This window comes from Peromyscus californicus, unplaced genomic scaffold, assembly GCF_007827085.1.
Source record: "Peromyscus californicus insignis strain IS unplaced genomic scaffold, ASM782708v3 Scaffold_14__1_contigs__length_90479793_seg_2, whole genome shotgun sequence".
Classification (NCBI taxonomy): Eukaryota; Metazoa; Chordata; class Mammalia; order Rodentia; family Cricetidae; genus Peromyscus; species Peromyscus californicus.
The window spans coordinates 35,951,644-35,973,249 of NW_026294436.1; the positions used below are offsets into that span (position 1 = coordinate 35,951,644).

The 21,606-nt window shown below is 40.0% G+C and overlaps 1 protein-coding gene across 3 annotated transcripts in view; it reads right to left on the bottom strand.

Annotated features, from left to right (window-relative positions):
- Hmcn1 (hemicentin 1) overlaps window positions 1-21,606 on the bottom strand; it is a 442,580-nt gene that overhangs the window by 42,551 nt on the left and 378,423 nt on the right. For all 3 annotated transcript variants that reach the window (XM_052737150.1, XM_052737149.1, XM_052737151.1), the window contains 11 exons: window positions 21,061-21,168; window positions 20,409-20,546; window positions 20,148-20,282; window positions 16,099-16,368; window positions 11,751-11,941; window positions 8,697-8,910; window positions 6,584-6,718; window positions 5,712-5,902; window positions 3,711-3,792; window positions 635-904; window positions 18-188 (listed from right to left, as the gene is read on the bottom strand). In XM_052737150.1, coding sequence (XP_052593110.1) covers window positions 18-188; window positions 635-904; window positions 3,711-3,792; window positions 5,712-5,902; window positions 6,584-6,718; window positions 8,697-8,910; window positions 11,751-11,941; window positions 16,099-16,368; window positions 20,148-20,282; window positions 20,409-20,546; window positions 21,061-21,168 — 1,905 coding nt within the window. The remainder of the gene's footprint in view (window positions 1-17; window positions 189-634; window positions 905-3,710; window positions 3,793-5,711; window positions 5,903-6,583; window positions 6,719-8,696; window positions 8,911-11,750; window positions 11,942-16,098; window positions 16,369-20,147; window positions 20,283-20,408; window positions 20,547-21,060; window positions 21,169-21,606) is intronic.

Genomic DNA, 21,606 nt, shown 5'->3' on the forward strand with positions numbered 1-21,606 from the left:
CACCTGCAGAAGTATACCTGGACACAACTTATTTTGACAGTGTCGTGTTTCTGAGTCCGACCCTTGGCACGGCCTCCCGCCGTTGGCTGGAAGTGGGTTGTTGCACAGCCGACTCCTCTTCTGGATGCCTTTTCCACAGCTGACGCTGCAGGGCCTCCAGGCGGACCACAGAGAAAACCCACCATGCACTGCAAATGAAACATTGGGGTGTTGTCTCAGGTCTGCAATGAAAACTTTCAAGTCTCATTTCACTGAGTTTACAGGCTGGCTGTAGAGCTGCGTGTGATTGCTGAGGAATAGCTATGGAAGCTCTGCTTTAAGGGTAAAATTAATTATCTAGAAGTGAGAGATTAACTCAATAAAATTCCCTCTCAGATCCTCGGCTGATTTAAGTGGTCATGGCTATGGGAAAAATAAAAGATAAAAAAGTTTCCATATTGCTTACCCTTTATATATATATCATATACATCACTTTCTGAAATTTTTTGCTTAGTTTTGAATGAAAATTTACTTTAGGATTCTGAATGGCTAGCATGGCCTTTTAAGACTAAACTGTGTTGTTTTAATCATATTAGCTGATAAACCAGAAGGAGACTGGGAATCTGAGCTGTCTTGGGTTCTGCTCCCTACTTACCTTGGACTATGACAGGCACTCTGACAAGGACAGAGCCCATCAAGTTTCGGGCAACACACTCATATTCAGAGGTATCTTCCTTGCGAGCAGCAGCGATGTATAATGAGTTGTTGGAAAGCATGGTGAGTCGGTTATCCCAGGGGATGGGGTGCCCTTGGCGGGACCACATGATGGTTGGCTGAGGTTCACCGGTTGCTTGACAGTCCAATATGACTCTGCCACCAGAATCCACAACAGTCTCCACTGGCTCAAGAGCGATAATGGGAGGACCTGTGAGGAAAGTAGACAGTGACTCTTAGTTGTTAAGGGGCTATATAAACATTTTATCTTATTAAAATGTGATGACTTCATTTTGAAAAGAATGATAGGGATTTGATATTGAGTAGTATGAACTAAAGAGAAGAAATGATGCCGGGCGGTGGTGGCGCACGCCTTTAATCCCAGCACTCGGGAGGCAGAGCCAGGCGGATCTCTGTGAGTTTGAGGCCAGCCTGGGCTACCAAGTGAGTCCCAGGAAAGGCGCAAAGCTACACAGAGAAACCCTGTCTCGAAAAACCAAAAAAAAAAAAAAAAAAAAAAAAAGAGAAGAAATGATGATTGGAGGGTTTTGAGTTGGGCAATAAGGTTTGTGCTTAGATAAGTCAATAACACACAAATGAAAGAAGACATCTGATGGGAGGCAGTGGGGAGCCGGTGGTGATTTGTATTTTCTTTTAGGACATTGACCTTGAGGCATCTATGAGACACTCACATAAACATGCCTAGATGGCAGGCAGATTCAGATACATCCACACAGAAATCTCAAAATCGAGATGTTGGCAAGGCATGTGGATCTGTTTTTCATAATTGAATGAGATTGCTTCAAAAGAGAAAGTGACATGGTAAAGAGATGATGTGACATGCACACAAGGGTACAAAGAGATGGGCAGAAGGCTGGTTTATAAATGATACAAAGAACTGACCACCGAGGAATCAAAAGAGAAGAAACAGGAATCCTAGCAATGAAAGGAAGGAGTTTCGGGAGAAGGGAGAGGCTTCTGTCAGCATCTGGGCAAGAACAGCAAACCCAAGTGAAGTTCCTGGAAAGGACCAGATGTGTTTTTTTTTTTTTTTTTTTAAAAGGAACAGGTACGTTATGAAGATATTTATATGTCTGGCCAAAGAGCACATGTGCAGACCTCTAACTTGATTGAGTGTCAGAGAAAGAGAAATCCAATGAGTGAACTGGCAGAGGCATTCAACTAGTTTAGTGAGGGTGTGGCTCACATTCCTAGGAGACTATACATTCTGACAAGCACTTGGGGGTAATGGTGGGCAGTATCTAATGAAGTTTAACATACACTCCCAGGAAAAAAAAAAGGAGCCAGATGCAGTTGCTGGCAGGATACTTCTCTCTGTATCATTCTACATGCCTGTAAACTTAACTCAGGAGAGGCTTCCTTAGGGAGGAAGATCTTGAAGTACATTTTCAAAATTGAGGCTGGTCCCTTCAGCAGGGAGAAGATACCTCCGTTTGGTGAGAGACACAGCGTGGAGTTAGACTTGGCATTTTCATGACTAGAAAGGATGCCTGACCCAGGGAATGGGGTGGTGGTTCACAACGTTTTTCAGTGCTTGCTAAAACCTATGCTTTCCTCTCCCCGCAAGAATCTCAGACGCCTTTGCAGTTGAACGATGAGCGGAGGCCAGCAAGGACATTGTGGAAAAGGAGAACCGTGGGATGATCACAGAGTGATAGTGAGGCTGAACTGGGAGGGGGCGGACTCACTCAGTGACAGGGGAAAAAGCATTAGATCCTCCTGCATGGGGGCGGCCTATTTATATAGAGAAGTGTGCCTTCCTATCTAAGTATAAAGCAAAAATGGAAGGAAACACATTTCGTTGTAACACTTATATGTTAGTGTTTTATAAGGCATTACTGACACACCTTTGAGAAAAGTCACCTCCTCACCTTAGCTCTGCTGTCTTCGCAAGTGTCCCATGGCACCTTGCTCTTTTATACGTACTATATAGAACCATGTGTACCATGTAGAGCCATACCACTAACTCACCTTTCAACCAATGTTCACATACATAGAGAAACAGCCTCTGCTTTCATTGACTTTTTCACATTTAGATAACGTCATTTACTTGCAAACTGATGCCAGATAAAGCAAGTACCTTGGGTTTATCATTCACACTAAATGCCCATAAAGTTACTAAATAAGCTTGTCCACTCATGATACCAGGGCCAAGAGAACTATGCCGTTCAACTTAGAATCTTAATTTGATGTCCATGAAGCTCTAATGTAAAATAAATATAAAATTCCATGTGTACATATTTCATGGTCAAATAAAGCACATCATTTACAGAATCATCAATCAAATGTAAACATTTTATCTGAATGAAAACACTGCTCTGTGCTTTGATCTTAATGTCAATAATATTTTTGGCCTTTTTATGTTAGTTGTTGAAAGGATCCACAGTCAGGATTTGTATGTTAGCGGATCTGATGACGTTTTTCTTGACCTGGGTCAGCAGAGTCTGTCATGGTTCTCTAATTTTGGAAGCTCTGACTGCCAATGGCATTTACTGAGGGACTCCATAAAGAATTCCACTCCGAATATACAGCTATTTCTTGGAAGAGGGCGGCCAATCCACCTGGAAGCCCTTCTGAGCTCCTTTAAATTACTCTTTATTTTTAATACACATGTTTCCTTTTATTGAGGATAGATTTATGTCTCCCACAATATATTTAGTACATATTTTAAAAGCATATAAAATGATCTCTTTGTAAGCATGAGGCAAGAGTCTGGTGAACCACAGAGAGCACTCACTGGTGTCAAAGGTTTGACACCAGCACACTGTGACTGTATTACCAACTGTGGGTGTCAGCCAGGAGCAGAAAAGGGTTCTACAGAAGTATATTGGTGTAATGGCTCATGACCACTGCTCCATTATTACCAGAAAAGGAAACTAGACACACTGTGAAAGCTACTGCTCAAGGAACGTGTTACGGGTTTAGAGGAAGCGGTCCTTCTCCATTAGGCAACATTCCTGCTGCTGTGTTTGCGGGAGACGGACGCAACAGCTTACTTTGCAGAGTCAGGCTCATGCTGCGCTCCACCACCCCGGCCTCATTGGCGGCTACGCACGTGTAGTCCCCGGCGTCTTCATTCTATGGAAACAAGTGTGCTGATGAGAACAGGGGTCTGCAGGGCTCGTCACTTTTTTAGTGCAGTAGCTCATGTGGAATTTCAGTTTGGGGAAGGCATTTTAATGGAAACAGAAAACCTCAATGTCTAAGGTTGAAAAATGAGAAGAAGAGGAATGGGGGAACAACAAAAAAAAGAAATTCCAAAATTAAATTTTTTCATATGATAGTGAGTCCCAGGAAATCAAAGTAAAAATAGCACCATTTTATAACCACTTCTTTAAAATTATGAAAGAAAAGTATAACTGCTATGATTATGGCCATCTTAAAGTCCATAAAGTCCATTAAGCCAGCCAGTACAAATGAACCAATGCTGAGTTCCTTCTAAGTGGAGGTTTTGGAAATGTATCAAGCTAAGTTCCTAGGGAGTTTGAAATTAAAGAAAGTGAAAAATGAATTTACTCATCATAATAAATTACATAGACTTCCATAAATTTATATATATGATACAGAAAACATGTACTACATGATTTTACTTATTTATAGTACCATATATGTGCTTAGTTTGAAGTTTCAATATATTATACAGAAGGACGTTTCTAGTAGGCAGCTGGAAATAGGACTTGGAAGTCTTAGGGACAAGGCTACATATTTAGGGCCATGAAGTTGTATAATTAAAAGACTTTGCAACAACATTAACAATGGTATACAAAGAGTCCCCAAAGTTTGAGAAACAGTAATAGTTGTGTAGAAGGAAAAGACACCAATGAAGAAAATTGAGACTTAATATGACCTCAATTAAGATGAGAAAAAAAAAATCTCAAAATTAAAGTATCAACCAATAACAGCTAACATTTAAAAATAAGGAAAATAAAGCCTGGGAAAGGCCCACTGGATTAGGTAATGGTGTATTTTAATTGTTATTTTAATTAAGAATGAAAGCATCTAAGAGAGCTCACCAGGTGTGAGTAAATGAACTGTTGGTACTCTAGTTAAGAAATATTCCGATGAACTGCTCTTTATACTCTTTTCCTGAATAACGAAGCACCAGCAAAGTCTTGTGTATTTGTTAGTTTCCTGATGAAATTTATTCTATAATTTACTTACAAACTACGTTTATAAATTTTTGATCTTCTTGTTCTAAAATAGATTTGAGAAGTTTATCTCCTAATATTAAATAATAGATCAATGATTGGGGAAAAAGCAACAAAATTATCTAATTGCCCATACTTATTTGAAAGAACAACAGTCTCACATTATATTATTGTTTCATAGTTTCAAAAGAATTTAGTTACTGGATGAAATAATGTTACACATACAACAGAACACCGTTCAGCCATAATGAAGTCTAGAATCCTGTCATTTGTGACAAGACCGATGGAACTGGAAATCATTATGATAAGCGACACACATCAGGTACAGAAAACTAAGTCCTGTGTGATCACACTCACAGAGGGAATATACAAAGTCAAGAGGTGAACGGTGATCACCAGAGGCTGGGGGAGTGGGGAGGAGGAGGGAACCATGATAAAACCATCATCAATGGGTTACTTGGCTATGGTTAGAAAAAGTGAAAGATTCTGGTGTTTTATTGTACAGTAAGGTAAAAGCAGATAAAAACAAAAAAAGCTAAAAGAAAGGGTTTTGAAGGTCTCCATCTAACATCTGATAAATGTTTAATTTGATTAAAACATTCCACAGTGTACACAGATTGAAACACCTCATGCTATACTAATTATTGGGTACATTTTAGGCTTACTTATATCAGTTAGAACATACATTTAAATATTTAACTTTAATGAACAAATTAAAAGGAGGAATATACTAGCTGAGATTTCATGATGTGCAGAGGCCTGTAGAAGAAAGTTTTCTCATCTACAAAGGGCATTGATTGACAAAGACACAGCAATGCAGACGGCGTCAACATGTCCAGTGAAACTTACCACGGTACCATAGATGGCCAAGGAACCATTACCCAGTTGTCGGATCCTGTGGCTAATTTCTATGTCTGCACCCTTCCGGCTCCACTGGATAGTTGGGGCGGGGTCTCCTCTCACCTCACAGTTTAGAATTGCGTTACCACCGAGTGGTTCAATCCAGTTAGATGGGTAATCACCTTTGAAGACTGGAGGCTCTGGGAAATACCATAAGACAGGCAGGAAGGAAAAGCAGGTGCTGAGTTCCTGTGTGACTTTTGACTCACATAGACCTATAACTTAGCAATGAGGGGAAAGCCACTTTCAAATGTCCTGGGTTTTCCAGAACTATCACACTTATTAATCCCCAGGTAGTATCACCAGTTTCAGTCCTCATATGGGGACGACCTTACTTCATGTCAATGATCTCTTTGTTTATCTTTTTCTTAGTGTGTGTTGTGCATGTGTGGGTATGTAAACGTGTGTATAGGTGCTCTCGTGGCTGTGTGTGTGTGTGTGGAGGGGGGCCCAAATTTGACAATATGGGTCTTCCTCAATCACTCTCCACTTTATTTATTGAGGTAGAAGCTCCTTCTTAACCTGGAACTCACCAATCCCAGCTAGACTATCTAGCCCGCTTTCCTCTGGATCTCTTGTCTGTCTCCTGAGTGCTGGGTTTGTATGTGGCTGACACATCTGCTTGGGTTTTACATGGGTTCTGGGCATCCAAACTTGCATTCTAAAGCTTGAAGCGCAAGCACCCTACCCACAGGACCATCTCCCCAGCAACTCTCTACCAGCAACTCTCTAAATGCAGTCATGTTGTATTACCTCATAGTGAGGAAACAAACTTTCATTATGAATGAATGACAAAGGGACCATAGAACACTTTTACCTACCTTTCACATAAACAAATCCAATCGCTTTCACAAAGCCAACGCTGTTCTCCGCTGTACACACGTAAGTGCCTGAGTCCTCCGTTGACACCTTTTCAATAACAAGTTCACTGTGTCCATTGACACTGTCAAAGTGGGCTGAGGAAACAGATTAGGAAACAACACAGATGCCTCTCAGTGACCTAGGAAAATGTCACAGCAGCATAATATTTTTCAGGTTAGATTTATGAGCGAGTCAGAAGTTGAACCGTAACTGGACAAGAGAGCCCTTACCACAGAGCCTCCCCTTGAGCTATTTACTTTGTCTATAGACACTCATTTGAAGAACCCAAACAGCCCAAGGAACAGGAAAAGAGAATGAAAACAAACATCTCTCAAGAGTATTTTATAGCGTTCCTTTCATCTCAGCCTGTTGCTTAAAGCAGGCTCATGATGGCTCTGAGTTTCAAAAACTCTTCCTTCAGAAATATGGCATTTTCCATTCCATTTATCTCACCAGCAGCTTTCTTCCCAAACAATTTACATCAATGATGGGCACACCTTTTCAGCTGTAATTCAACTGACTTGGCAGGTTGTAGGGAAACCATGAAAATATATCCCTGGTAGGTAATAACAACATTATGATCAAATCTAAAATAACTTAAACTTCCACATAAATCATAAATGCTGAGGATGTAAATATTTACAAAGCAGCTATATTATTCGGATGAAAACTTAATATGAGCATGCTCATCTTAAAACAACTGATACTAAATTTGCTGCCACCTGATGATGTATGGCTACTTTGTATGCATTCTATCACTTATTTTTAAAGAACTTATTCAACCATATTAAGTAGCAAATTAAGCTCACAAATGTAAATACCAGAATGAGCATTTGCCTTTAGAAAAGAGTTCTGATTTTTAGACACTGCTTTTCTTTATCAAGGTATAGTATGTTATTACAAAGATGATACAGTTGATGAATTTCAATCATTCACATAATTCATTATCACAGAAAAATCTCAAGCTGTTACTGCTCCTCTAGTAAGGTATTTGGTAGATGCAAGTCTGAACTCTGAGGACTGGGCAACATCTCATTACTGATGGTATCTTTATGGTTGTTATTGATAGCATCTTCCATGATGAAACCAAACAAGTAACAGCAATGAAAAGAAAGCCATGAATTTGAAAGAGAACAAGAAGAGGTCTAGGGGAGAATTTGGAGGGAGGAAAGGGAGGGGAGAAATGATGTAATTATACTGTAATCTCAAAAATAAAATAAAATAACCCACACAAGTAAATAAACATGTCTTCCAGGGATGAGTGTTCCGGGGTTAGGCACTAACAACACTCAGAATACAGTGGCTAGACATTTGCCGTGCCAATTAACCTCTTCTTTTCTGAGGTTTATTCACCCAATGAGAAGCACTGTGGTTCTGTAAGATAAGTGAATTTGTGAGCCGGGCAGTGGTGGCGCATGCCTCTAATCCCAGCACTCAGGAGGCAGAGGCAGGCAGATCTTTGTGAGTTCGAGGCCAGTCTGGCCTACAGAGTGAGTTCCAAGACAGCCAGGGCTACACAGAGAAAACCTGTCTTGAAATTTTTTTTTAAAAGTGCATTTGTAAGTCTCTAGCAGCAACCTCTTAACCCACTGATGAGCATTGCAGGGGGTCCATCGGAAGCAAGTTTAGATGCCTAAGATACAATACCGTCTCCTTTTGGGGAGAGGGTTTTGTTGTTGTTGCCAACAGTTTTGCTTGTATCATAGAATATATATAATTCTTGTGATCCAATTATCTTTTCAAAAGATTGAGCTGTGCATCTGCACTGAGAAAAAGCACATAATTTTATAGAATCTTATTTTTTTGCTCTATTTATTTGCTTTATTTGGTGATAACATCTCCTATAGCACAGGCTGGCCTCTAGCTCACCAAGTAGTTGAAGATGACCTTGAACTCCTGATTTTCCTGCCTCTATCTCTCAAGTGTAGGGATTGCAGGTGTTCAACAACATCCAACCATGTCACAGGACAGAAAGAGTCAACTCTGTACCTGTGACCTCTAAGAGGATGTAGAGACTGGGCCACACTGCTGAATGGATGCATGCATTCAACTATGAAGAATTAAATCACCAACCTGGAATAATATTGTTGTTGAAGGTCCACGTTAGTTTGGGCAATGGGATGCCAGTGGCTTTACAATTTAACCGTAGCTGTTCGCCTTTATTTAATGACAGGTCTCCGGGAAGTTCAGTAAAAGTGGGAAGGGAATGAACAGTGAGTGTCACAGTACGTGTATCTTCACCAGCAACATTGTTAGCAACACATGTGTAGGTACCAGAATCCTCCAGCTAAATAAACAAAAGTTTTCCAAGTGTTAATATATTACAACCTCCTACACAAAATTTCAACACTTGTTCTCCAAGGAGCACATTTACCTAATGGTAATTTAAATTCCATCTTTTAGTATAAACCATCAAGTTAGAATTTGCATCCTGTGATTTAAAAATGTATGAATTTAAGCATAAAGCCCATGCCACACAGAACTAGAACAATCATGTCATAAGATCTTAGAAAACACCACGGGGCGGGGGCGGGGGGGGGGGTGTTGAAGATTTAGCTCAGTGGTAGAGCGTTTGCCTAGCAAGTGCAAGGCCCTGGGTTCAGTCCTCAGCTGGGGGGGGGGGGGGAGAAAACACCACAGAGTCTGCTGTTCTGCAATGTTCTGAAGGACAAAGAACTTCTAAGGTTGTTGGCATCTTGACAACATAGAGGGCCTTCTGGGTAATATGATCAGAGACCAAAACTATCAGAGGACATGGTGGGATGAAGGCCAATGTTCCCTGTAATTCTGGAGTCTCCCTTGCTGAGTCCTATGGTCAACTTCATCACTCACTGTACTTGACATGCTGGCAATACTCAATCTGAGTTTGAGTGCCTTCACTTGGGTATCACTCTGATAGCTTCCCAGCTAACACTTTCTCCATCCATTGTTGTGGTTTCCCTTCAACAACAATGTCTTCATGTTGACTTGTGAGGGACCCAGTCTTTAATCCTCTTTTAGTCTCTTTCTGCACCCAGACTCTTGAGGATCTCATCTAGTATAATGGCTTTAAACACCACTTACATGCTGACAATTCCCAGTGTCTCAAACCCAGATTTTATTTCAAAATTTCAATAAACAGTGAATTTGTTCTGACTTCTGCTTGGACAACAAGTGGATATCAGATGGCCGCAGGTGCAATGGGAGAGACCAGGGGACTGACATTGCTCCTTTCTTGTCACTTGCAGCCATTTGCATTTTCATTGAAGGCTGTTTTAGCCTCCCATGGCTTAGACTTGTAGACTCATGTGCTTGAGTCCTCCTTTGTTTTCACCTTCTCCCACACCAACGAAAATCTGTCCTGATGTGGTTGGTTTCAAAGCGTGCGTGGAACCCAAACTTCTCACTCTGCTAACATTCAGCAATGAGTTCTGCCCTCTGCCCTCTGACCCTCTCCCCCACATCTTTCTGCTTCTAACCCTGCATCCTTACTGTTCCTTTTCATCATGATGGCTGTGCTGGCTAGCTTTCTGTCAACTTGACACAAGCTAGAGTCCTCTGAAAGGGGGGAATCTCAATTGAGAAAATGCCACAGAAGATCCAGATGTAGAGCATTTTCTTAATTAGGAATTGATTGGGGGAGGGATGAACCTATTCCAGTGGTGCCAATCACTGGTGGGCTGGTGGTCTTGGATTCTATAAGCAAGCAGTCTGAGCAAGTTATGATGAGGGAGCCAAGTAAGCAGCTCCCCTCCACAGCCTCTGCATCAGCTCCTGCCTCCAGATTACTGCCCTGCTTGAGTTCCTATATTGACTTCCTTGGAAGATGAAAAGTGATGTGGAAGCATAAGCCAAATAAACCCTTTCCTCCTCAGTGTGCTTTGGTCATGGTGTTTCATCGCAGCAATAGTAACTCTGACCAAGACAATGACTGAGTCTACTTCTTAAGAAACATAGAGGAAATAATATCATTCACCTACTGGAACATGAAAGGAATTCTGACTTTCACTATGAGTAAGAATAATCTTTGTTCATTATCTCCATGATGGAACCTGGTGTGGCCTCCACTCTTCTCTGATTCCTTTTCTCATGTTTTTACTGGCTGCCAGTTTCTCAAACATACCTGGCTCATTCTCACTTAAGTTCCTTGATGTTTCTCAGTGCCTAAATGAACCAAGTTGCTCAAAGAGAAGGAGCATAATAAATATGAGATGAGTTGGTTGAATGTTTCTAAATGCACTGAGGTTATGTATATACTACTGATTGTTTTACCATGGTCTAAAATATAAAGAATTTCTTTTTTACTCGAAACACCAAAGAATTGGAAATAAAATATTTATCACCATTCAGTATAGAAACAATTGAAGTTTGGTTGCATGCTTTCTTTTTCAATGAAAACTTAACACATATCACAAACTGTCCCAGGTTGTGTGAACTTAAGTTAAAAATCTGTTGTTATAGAAATAAAGTATTAAAACATCTAGTTCACATATACCATTTAGAAAAAGAATTCCACATATTACTCAAGTCTCCCATCTGCTATGTATAAGATGCCTTATCGATGGGGTTCTTTCAATGTATCTGAGGCATTGTCTCATAGGTTTTAAACATTTTTTTCCTCCAGGCCTCAAAGAATGATTGCATCCAAGAGCAGATTTCTTGAGTACAATCACACTGGAGGTCAAGTTTTTTTCCGCATGATGGCTACAGTTCTAGAGACCCCAAACAGGATGCCGAGGGCATTAAACATCTTATTTGCATAGCTCCATAGAATTTCCGTTTTGTAAGCCAATTATCAGAAAGGGTTATTTAAAAACCCTTCCTTGGCATTTTCTTCATCCTGCCTCAGGAGTGTCTTCCGTCGCATCCTCCTGACACAGTTATAAGCACCAAGAACAGCACAACCACTTAGACATTTCCCACAAAAATAAAACCGTCATTTTAGGAGAAGGCTGCTTACTGGTTTCAGTTCTTTTGTCAAACACACTTCTAATTCCACGGATATAAAACACAATGTAAGAGAAATTAGTCTGACGTTGAATTTATAGGCGTATTTCCTTTCAGTATTAAAGGAAATACTTTTGAGCTAAATTGAGAAAAAGAAGGAGGTAAATTAATCACTCAGCTCTACTGCATGTGTTCACTTACCACAGCGTTTTCCAAGATGAGCTCTCCATATGGTTGGGCAGTGTATTTCCCTAACAAGTTGGCTATAAGAACACTGTCTTTTTCCCAGTGAATTGCAGGCGTGGGGATTCCATCAGCAACACACGGGAGAAGAGCTCGGGAGTTCTCGTTGACTGTGTAGTGTACTTCTGTACTTTGGATCCTAGGAGGTACTATGAAGAATTTAAAGACAGTCACCCAGGAAACTGAGCTCACACTTAAAATCAACACACAAAACACCCCTTTGAGGATGACTTTGCTAGGAACATGACAAAATCAAAAAATATGAAATAGTCTATTGTATGAAAGCAACAAGTTCTTAAATAATATTTCTTATTTATTCTTTGTTCATAACAGCATTATTTGTAATAGCTAGAACCTGGAAACAACCTAGATGCCCCTCAACTGAAGAATGGATAAAGAAAATATGGTACATATATACAATGGAGTATTACTCAGTTGTAAAAAATAATGACACCATGAAATTTGCAGGCAAATGGATGGAACTAGAAAATATCCTGAGTGAGGTAACCCAGACTCAGAAAGACAAACATGGCATGTTCTCACAAGTGGATACTAGATGTAAAGCAAAGGATAATTCAGAATACAACCCACAGCTCCAGAGAAGCTAGGAAACAAGGAGGACCCTAAGAGGGACACATGAATCACCTTGGGAAGGGGAAACAGAGATCTCCATGAGTAAACTGGGGATAAGGGGTCAATAGAGAAGAGGGGATGGGGGATGAGAACATGAGAGAATGGGACGGTTGAGCTGGGGGAGGGACAGAGTGGGAGAGCAATGAAAGAGATATCTTGATAGAGGGAGACATTATGAGGTAAGGGAGAAACCTGGTGCTAGGCAAATTCCTAGGAATCCACAAGGACAGCCCCAGATTAAACTACTAGCAATAGTGGAGAGGGTGCCTGAACTGGTCTACTCTGGTAATCAGATGGATTGGTGAATACCCTAACTGTCATCACAGAACCTTCATCCAGTAACTGATGGAAGTAGATGCAGAGATCCACACCAAGCACCAGGCCAAGCTCTGGGAGCCCAATCGAAGAGAGGGAAGAGGGATTATATGAGCAAAGGGAGTCAAGATCATGATGGGGAAATCTACAGAGACAACTGAACCAAGCTCATAGGAACTCATGAACTTTAGACCAACAGCTGTGGAACCTGCATGAGACTGAACTAGACCCTCTGCATAAGGGAGACAGACAGTTGTGTAGCTGGGTGTGTTTGAGTATTCCCTGGCAGTGTGATCAGGATCTATCCCTAGTACATGAGCTGGCTTTCTGAATCCCATTACCTATGGTTGGACACCTTGCTCACCCTTGATATGGGGGGTGTGTGTTGGTCCTGCCTCAACTGAATGCTCCAGGCTTTGCTGTCCCCCCATGGGAGGACTTACCCTGTTGGAGGAGGAAATGGGGGTGGGGGTGGGTCAGGGGGGGTAAGGTGAGGTGTGGGAGCAGGAGGAGGAATGAGAGAGGGATCTGTGGTTGGTATGTAAAATGAATAAAATTTTTTCTTAAATAAAAAAAAGAAAATTTCATACATGTATACAATGTATCTTAATTGGGTCCATTCTTCACCCCCTGTACATCTCCTCCCAAAATTCCCCAGCACATCTCCCTCCAAACTTCATGTCCTCTTTCTTTCCTTTTATTGAAAAATCAATTTTTTTCACATAATATATCTTGATTATGGCTCCCCCACCTCTACTCCTTCCAGGTCCGCCTCACCTCCCTTCCCATCTGGACCCACTCCCTTTCTGTCTCTCATTAGAAAATAAACAGTATTCTAAGGGATAAAATAAAATAAAATAGGAAGATAAAACAAAAATTAACATATTGGAATTGGACAAAACTAACAAAAGGAAAAGAGCATAAGAGAGTCAGAGACCCACTCATTCACACACTCAGGAATCCCAAAAAACCACTAAACTGGAAGCCAGAATATATATGCAGAGGACCTAGTGTACACCCATACAGGCTGTGTGCATGCTGCCTCAGTCTCTGTGAGTTTATATGAGCTTTGATCATATTGATTTAGAAGGCCTTGTTTTCTTGGTGACCTGCATCCCCTCTGGTTCTTACACTCTTGTTATCTGTCTATCTATCTATCTATCTATCTATCTATCTATCTATCTATCTATCTATCTATCTATCTATCTATCTATCTATATCTATCTAATTCATCTAAATATTATTTTTTAACTCACTGAGCTCATGACTGCTGCCCATGACTGTGTGGATGTGGGGACATGGACATTCACTGGGGCATGGACAACCCACCACTGGGCACCCCACCCAAGAAAATTAACTCTTCCTCTCCCAGCAGCCACCAAGCTAATGGCTCCTCATCTGGGGGGCAGGGCTTAATAGTTGTTCCTCGCCCATGCAAGAATTTTTAACTGGTTTTATTATCTTGTGCAGGTCATTCATTATTTGGTTTTAAAATTATGTTTTATTTATTCTTTGGGAATCTTGTGCAGTACATTCCAATCATATTCATCCCCCTTTTCCAACTCATCCTAGGTGCTCTCCTACCTGTCTACCCATTCAACTTTATGCTCTCTCCTCCCTAAAAAAAATAAAACAAAGAAAACTAAGAAGAATAACAGCAAGAAGAAAAACTTCATGGAATCTAGTTTGTATTGGCTGAGTACTTCTGGGTGTGGGGCCTGCTCTGGTAGGGGCTACAGGTACATACTTGTTTATTTTTCTTGTTGTTTTGTAAAACTGGGTCTCTTGTAGCACAAGTTGGTCTCAAACTCACTAGTAGCCAAGGATTTGAACTCTTGATTCCGTTGCCTAGGATTTCAAGTGCTCGAATTTCAGGCCAGTGCTATCATACCTTGCTCATAGTAGGTTTCTTTTAGCTCTTGTTAGAAATAAAAAATTAAGGCTATGACTTTATAGGTGACATTAGCTTTGTACTTTTAATATCTAGGCCTCATTTTAGAAGCAGTTTATAAATAATTTGGAAAATAAACCATATATCAAACCTACTTGTTAGCTAGAAGAAGTGATTTTAGTTTGTTTTTCAATCGCCTATGACTAGGGTTTTGGTTTTAATGGTTTGTTAAAAAATGTCTGCCCTTATTATATACCTTGGTGCACACGTACTGGGGCTTATATTTTAAAAATGTATTAATGGTTTGTTGTTACCTGACACATGGACAATTTTGATAAAATGTCTACAAATATTTGGAAAGACCAACATTTTTGCTTAAAGATTAAATGCATAACCCCTAGTTCAATAGATAAATTAAAAGTGAGAAAGTTAGTTGGAAAACTCATGAAAAATGATTTTTAGCTTGAGTATATTACTTAATTAAAAAGAATTCTACTTAAAATAATCATTCTTGCTATGAAGTTGAGGCAGAGTCAGATGTACTTGAAAAATATTTTATGAATTTTTTAATAAAGTAAAAAACAAAAACCACTTATTAAAAAAAAGTTACTCCAGAAAAATAGTAGTTGAAGAAAGTTTAATTTGCTATTGTTTCCCACCAGTGACTATTAGAGATTCTATGATTAGTCTTGAAATATGCAGTAAAATTAACATTTTAATGCTGACATTTATTTTTATTTTAAAAATAAATATACTTAAGGATTTTATATGTGTATGAGTACTTTGCTTACATGTATGTCTGTGCACCACACTTGTGCTTAGTGCCCACGGAGACCAGAAGAAGGTATTGCATCCCCTGGACTGGCATCACAGACTTCTTTGAGCTGTCATGTGGGTGCTGGGAATTAAACCAGGGTCCCCTAAAAGAACAGCTAGTGCTTTTAAAGGCCGAGCCATCTCTCCAGCTCATCAATGCTGATTTTTAGATATTTTGTTATATATCTTAATACAAAGTAAAGAAAAAAGAATGTACAGATGAATGTTGGTGCTACTTAAAAATAATGGATCAAATAAATCTTCAGTTCTTTAAGGTTCAAACTCATGTATTATCTGGGTCATATGCTGATTATTTTTGAGCTAAAATGACTTGAAACTTCAAGAAGTGAAACGGAAGAGCCACAGAATGCACATGGTCACCACATAAGTCAGACAACCCCAACAGTTGAAGTATGAAGGGGATGTCAGCCACACACGTATTTTCCTGGAAATGCTGATGTCATCTCTCACACAGATGTGTGCATACACTAGCAAACACAGCTTATGGAACACAGACTTGAGAGTCAAACACACAGGCACTCCTCTCCACACATGCTCTGGGTTTGACTTCCATCCCATTTGTTCTTGGTGATCTTTGCTCATTGCCACAGTGATATAGCAGATGGAAATAAATCATGTTAAAACACCTACCATGGACAGTGAGCGTGGTGCTCATGCTGCTGGATCCCGCCGCATTAGCTGCCATGCATGTGTACTGACCAGCATCATCAGGCTGAGCAAATGCTATCTGCAGAGCGCCCGAGTTCAGGATGCGCTGGCGGATGGATTCAGTAAGTGCCTGCCCATCTTTATGCCATGTAATGTCAGGTGGTGGGAAGCCCTCTGATTCACACAGTAGGGAGACAGGTTTATCCACAGCAACAACATATTCCTTTTGATGGGAACTAATGGCTGGAGGAACTAAAAGACAGAAGGTTCAAACTGAGTGTACAAAATACCTCCTATGGTCCTGCTGCAGTAAAGTAACACTTCAAGGAAGCAAAGTCCCGCATCGTCTGTACTGTCAGAATAGAGCGCTATAGTCTAGTTTTGTCTGGAACATTAAAATTCATGAGCTTATTTCAGAAAACTGGTCTGTATAAACTAACAAATGTAGGCAGTAGTCAATTTAAAATGAGATAAGCATAGATTCATGAGATTTTGGAAGCATCTCATTTAGAACAGTATTTCAGGGAGTCATGAGGGTCTAGAGAAGTATTTAAACACATACAAACTTCATGATTCACTTTGAGTACTTAAACTTCTAAAATGGACTCCTTCAAGCCTTGTGAAATACTACAAAGATACTTTCACCCATGCATTTTTCAGAGAGCTTATTATGGTGCCTCAGCACAGTATAATATTTACAAATGAATGCACAGATAAATGGATTATAGAAAATAACTGTATGGACAATTTTTTTCCCATTTCAGACCTGGTAAGGATTTCTCTCCCAAGGATTTCCAGCAACCAGTCACTGCTTAGGATTCTCTACCAAGACTTAAATCCTCCACCGAAAAAAGACTCAAAATACTTACGAACGTCTGTGCTAAGTGCCTAGCGTTTCCTGACTGAATGTGTGCTTCCCACTACACACTCTATCTGCAAGGAGAACCCTATCCAGAATCTCCCAAGCCTCTGAGGTCTATAGCTATCTCTCTCTATTTATGGACTGCTTAGACACTACCCAATATTAAAGTGTGTCTTTGTCCCTTCATTGTTCAACCATTTTAACCATTAAGTGAAGACAAATTCAAATCTGAAGCTTCTTTTTATGACCACGGTGTTGCTGAAACTAACAAATAATTTCGACTCCTATTTGTGTGTGTGTGTGTGTGTGTGTGTGTGTGTGTGTGTGTGTGTGTGTGACTACAGTGCATTCAGAACAACTCTCTTCTTAAACATTAGTCTCCTCCAGCCTCCAACCAGGTTTCCTCTGCCTCCCCTGTGTATTCTCCTTTATCAGAGTTCAAAGCGATGTACTGTCCCAAGACTTTGTCCTTAGCTTTCTCTGTCCATGCTCTCTCCTTAAGGTTTGATAACACTGACCGTATATGCACTTTTATCTTATACTATACACCTTCCATGAACTCTAATACTTAGTCAATATGCTAGCTGGAATTTGCATCAGGGGTTTTAAAAGTTTCCTGCATCCAATGTGATTAAGCAGAAGCCATGGCTTCCTTCTCCTAGTATTCCTTCATGGCACTTCCAGTCCCTCAAGCTCAAATTGGAAGCCCAGGAAACAAGTCTCTTCTACTCTTCAAATGCATCAACAGTCTTGACATTTACACCTTCAAAGACATATTTAATCTATGACTTCTCTTAACTCTTGGGCAGCTCACAGCCTGGCTCCCTGTCTCAGACCATGGTCCTTTGACTAGACAAATCTAACCACTCTTCTAGCTCCACTCCTTCCTATCCTCAAAGGTATTTTCTACACAGCACCCAAAAATGTCTAGTCCACACCAAACCACAATCCTGGCTACACCCTTCCCATTGTGCAGAGAATGAAAGCCAACTCCATTATAATGGGACTGGTCCTTCAACAATTGCCCTGCCTAGGTCTACTCTCCTTCATGCTTTTCTGTCCTGTCCTTGCTTGCTAATGGCTGGTAACACCAGCATGGACACTTTAGCAAGATGGCTTGTCTTTATTTATGGTTGGTCTGTTATCTCACCCTTTACCTGAAAGAGTAGCCTCTTAACCACTGACCTAATAACATGGCCCAATTTATCTTATTTCCATTATTCATCATTTCAGTCTTTGGCTTTCTTTTGTACAGCACTGACCAGAATTAGTCATCATTTCACTTATGAGTTGTTTATGTTTCCTTCTCCGCTCACACAATAAGCCTAAGAGAAGACATATGTCTGTAATGTTTAGTGTACTTCCAGTTATGGGTGTTGAATACACGCTGGAAATGATGAAGAGATTAAGATTTCAAATAACAGGAATGTGAGCTTCATGTGTCTGTTAATTCTCTATAGGAAAAAACCACACTTGAGGAAATTCAGGATTAATTTATTTAAATTCAGTATCTTGAAACCTACTACCATTTTACTTCATATTCTAGAAAGTTCTCCATTCAAGATATAGAAATTATATCATGAAGTTGTCAGTTTAACAAGAAAAATTATTTTCCTCCCTCCCTCCTTCCCCCATCTCTCTTACACACACACACACACACACACACACACACACACACACACACACACACACACATACACACTAACACACAATCCCTGCTTTTTCATCAAGTTAGTTCAGTTGTGGTTGTGGTTATTAAAGTGTATATTACACATATTTCATAGTGTAAACAAAGTAGTAATGTAGAGCTTTATTATAATTTAAAACTTATGTGATTGTCATTTCTTTGTGTGTGCATGCACCCAAATTGCACAGCTTATGTGTGGAGCTCAGAGAACAAATTGTGGGAGTAAGTTTCCTCCTTCTATCATGTGCTCCAAGGCATCAAACTCAGGTCATCAGACTTGGTGACAAGCACCTTTAATTCAGTGCCATCTCAATAGCTTCAGGTTGCTTTTCTTGTTCAAAATCCTGTTAAAAGGACGAGATAAGTGACCTTGGTGGTTAAGGGCATTTGCTGCTCTTGCAGAGGACCAGAATTCAGTTCCCAGCACCCACATTGAACTGCTCACAAGTGTCTGTAACTCCAGCTCCATAGGATATGACATCCTCTTTTGGCTTCTGTGGGCATCAGTACTCATTTGCACATACCCACAGACAGACAGACAGAGACAGACAGTCAGTCAGACAGATAGGCAGACATACACTCACACATAAAAATTAAATAAATCTAAAAACAATCTTACTGAATATGCTACCATGAACAAGAACAAACACATTTGTTCTACTTTCCTAGTAGATATATTGCAAGACCCTCAGTGGATGTCTGAAACGGATGATACTACAGAAATTCATACACACCATGTTTTCCCTATGTATACGCTTATGACAAAGTTTAATTTATAACTTAGGTGCAGTAAGAGGTTAATAATGGCCCAAGACAAAGAAGGACAATTGATACTCTGCCTGGTTGTGGTCTTTTGTCATCCATTCTTTCTTAAAATGTCACACTGTTCTTTAGCATTTTTTCACTCACAGGAAATACCGTTCAGTTTGGGTAGCATATGTGAATGGTCAATATTACAACTTTTGTAGTTGAGGCTGCCTTGAAGTAAAAAACGGGGCCTAATCACAAGTGCTAACTCCTGTGACAGGCCATCTGATGCTGGGTGAGGAGACTCAGTTTATAAAGCAAGAATATGCTAGTTAGACTTATATTTCACATTGAAGGTAATGTTTTATTGCACTCTTCAAAAGAATTGAAAACTTACAGGCTCTTTCTTTCTAGGATATTCCATTTCATATTTAAAAATCATGTTTAACTCTGAGTAACTATAGTCACACAAAGTGAAGCCATAAGGAAGTGGCTATGGTATCAAGTAGAGTTTCATAGAAGTTTAAAAATAGGGTGGAGGTCCAAGTTTTCTCATACGGTGTGATAAGAACATGTTACACAATCTATAGGAAAGTTCTAGGGGAAAAGGTAAGGTACTACAATCTAAGAGTAAAGATAGCTGTGGGAGGGGCAAGCATAATAATTACATATGAACTATTGGTAGATATCATTACACACATCTGTGAGGACAAAGAGGATGAATTACTCAAGTACCTTGTACATTCAGCTTGATTTTGCCCAAGGCTGTACCAGCAGGGTTCTGAGCCACACACATGTAAGTGCCAGCATCCTCTCGAACAGCTCTGGAGATCTGCAAGCTGCCACTAGGAAGAACAGCAAGGCTTTTGCCTACACCATAGTCAAAAGCAGAGTGAAAAGAAATTTTATTTTCACTTTATAAAAAGTCATACAGATTTCTGAATTACAAAGCACTAAATATGCTGCAGTAATCTACATTAAAACCATGGTAGGTACCTGAGGCAATGACATTGATGCCTTCTTTTTGCCAAGTAATGAACGGACTGGGTATTCCTGTTGCTTCACATGGAAGTACGATGGGGTTGTTTAGAATGACATCCAGTTCACTTGGCTGGGGCTGAATGACTGGAGGGTCTGCAAAAAGACGACCAATAAAAAGAACAGCACTACTTACTTTAAGCAGAATGGCCTGCTATAGTGACGAGCACTAATGTGCTAAATCTGCAGTCCCCAAACATCAGGGAGATGATTGTACAAGAGAAAAGCTATGATTGGCCTTCTTACATTCTTTCAATCTCACTATATAGCTGCTGTAGTAAAAGAGCTCTGATGGAAAAACCATTGTTGAAAGAGATCACAGAAACCAGAGAAGAAACACATTTTTAGGTTGTTCTGTGTGGTTTGTCAACCATGTGTAATTTTAATCTATTGAACAATATATTTACATATTCCTAAGATGTTACTATGACATAATGCCATCTTTTAAAAATAAACGTGACAATAAAATCACAAATAAATAGTTATCTCTGCCTCCAAGATCAACAAACTTTTAGTGCGTGGTGCTTGGGGTAAGCCCCAGGCTTTGCACATGCTGGAGAAGAACTCCACCCACCCAGCAAGTTTTTAGTGAACAAACAACCTTCCATACCTTGGACATGAAGGGTTACATGCCGATGAGCTGAGCCAGCTGCATTTCTAGCAAGACAAGTGTATCTTCCTGCATGGTTTATTTGGGTAGCAAATATCTCAATTGCTCCTAATAGGAAAAAGAGTGTTTTATTTTTTTTTCCTCTTTGTTTTTGTGACAGGGTTCACAAAACAAACTTGCTTCAGAGCCCAGACTATCCTGGAACCTCGTGTGTAACTCAAGCTGGCCTGGAGCTTACTGTCTCTGTCTCCCACAGAAAAATATTTTAATACAGAGTGTATCTTTATTTTCCGAATTCAGTAAGTTATGTCTTTCTCATGTTTCTTTTGAAGTCATAGCTTTATTGATACACACTTTACTTATCAGAAAGGCCATCAAGTATACTATTTAATGAGGGTTTTCTTTTTTGGTATTTGCAGAGTTAATTAATGATAACAACAACCTAATTTTAGAAACCTTTCCAAAAGACTAGTGTCTATTTGTGGTCACTCCCAGCTTCCAAACTCAGCTCTGGGCCACATCCACCCACCAGCTGCCTCTATAGGT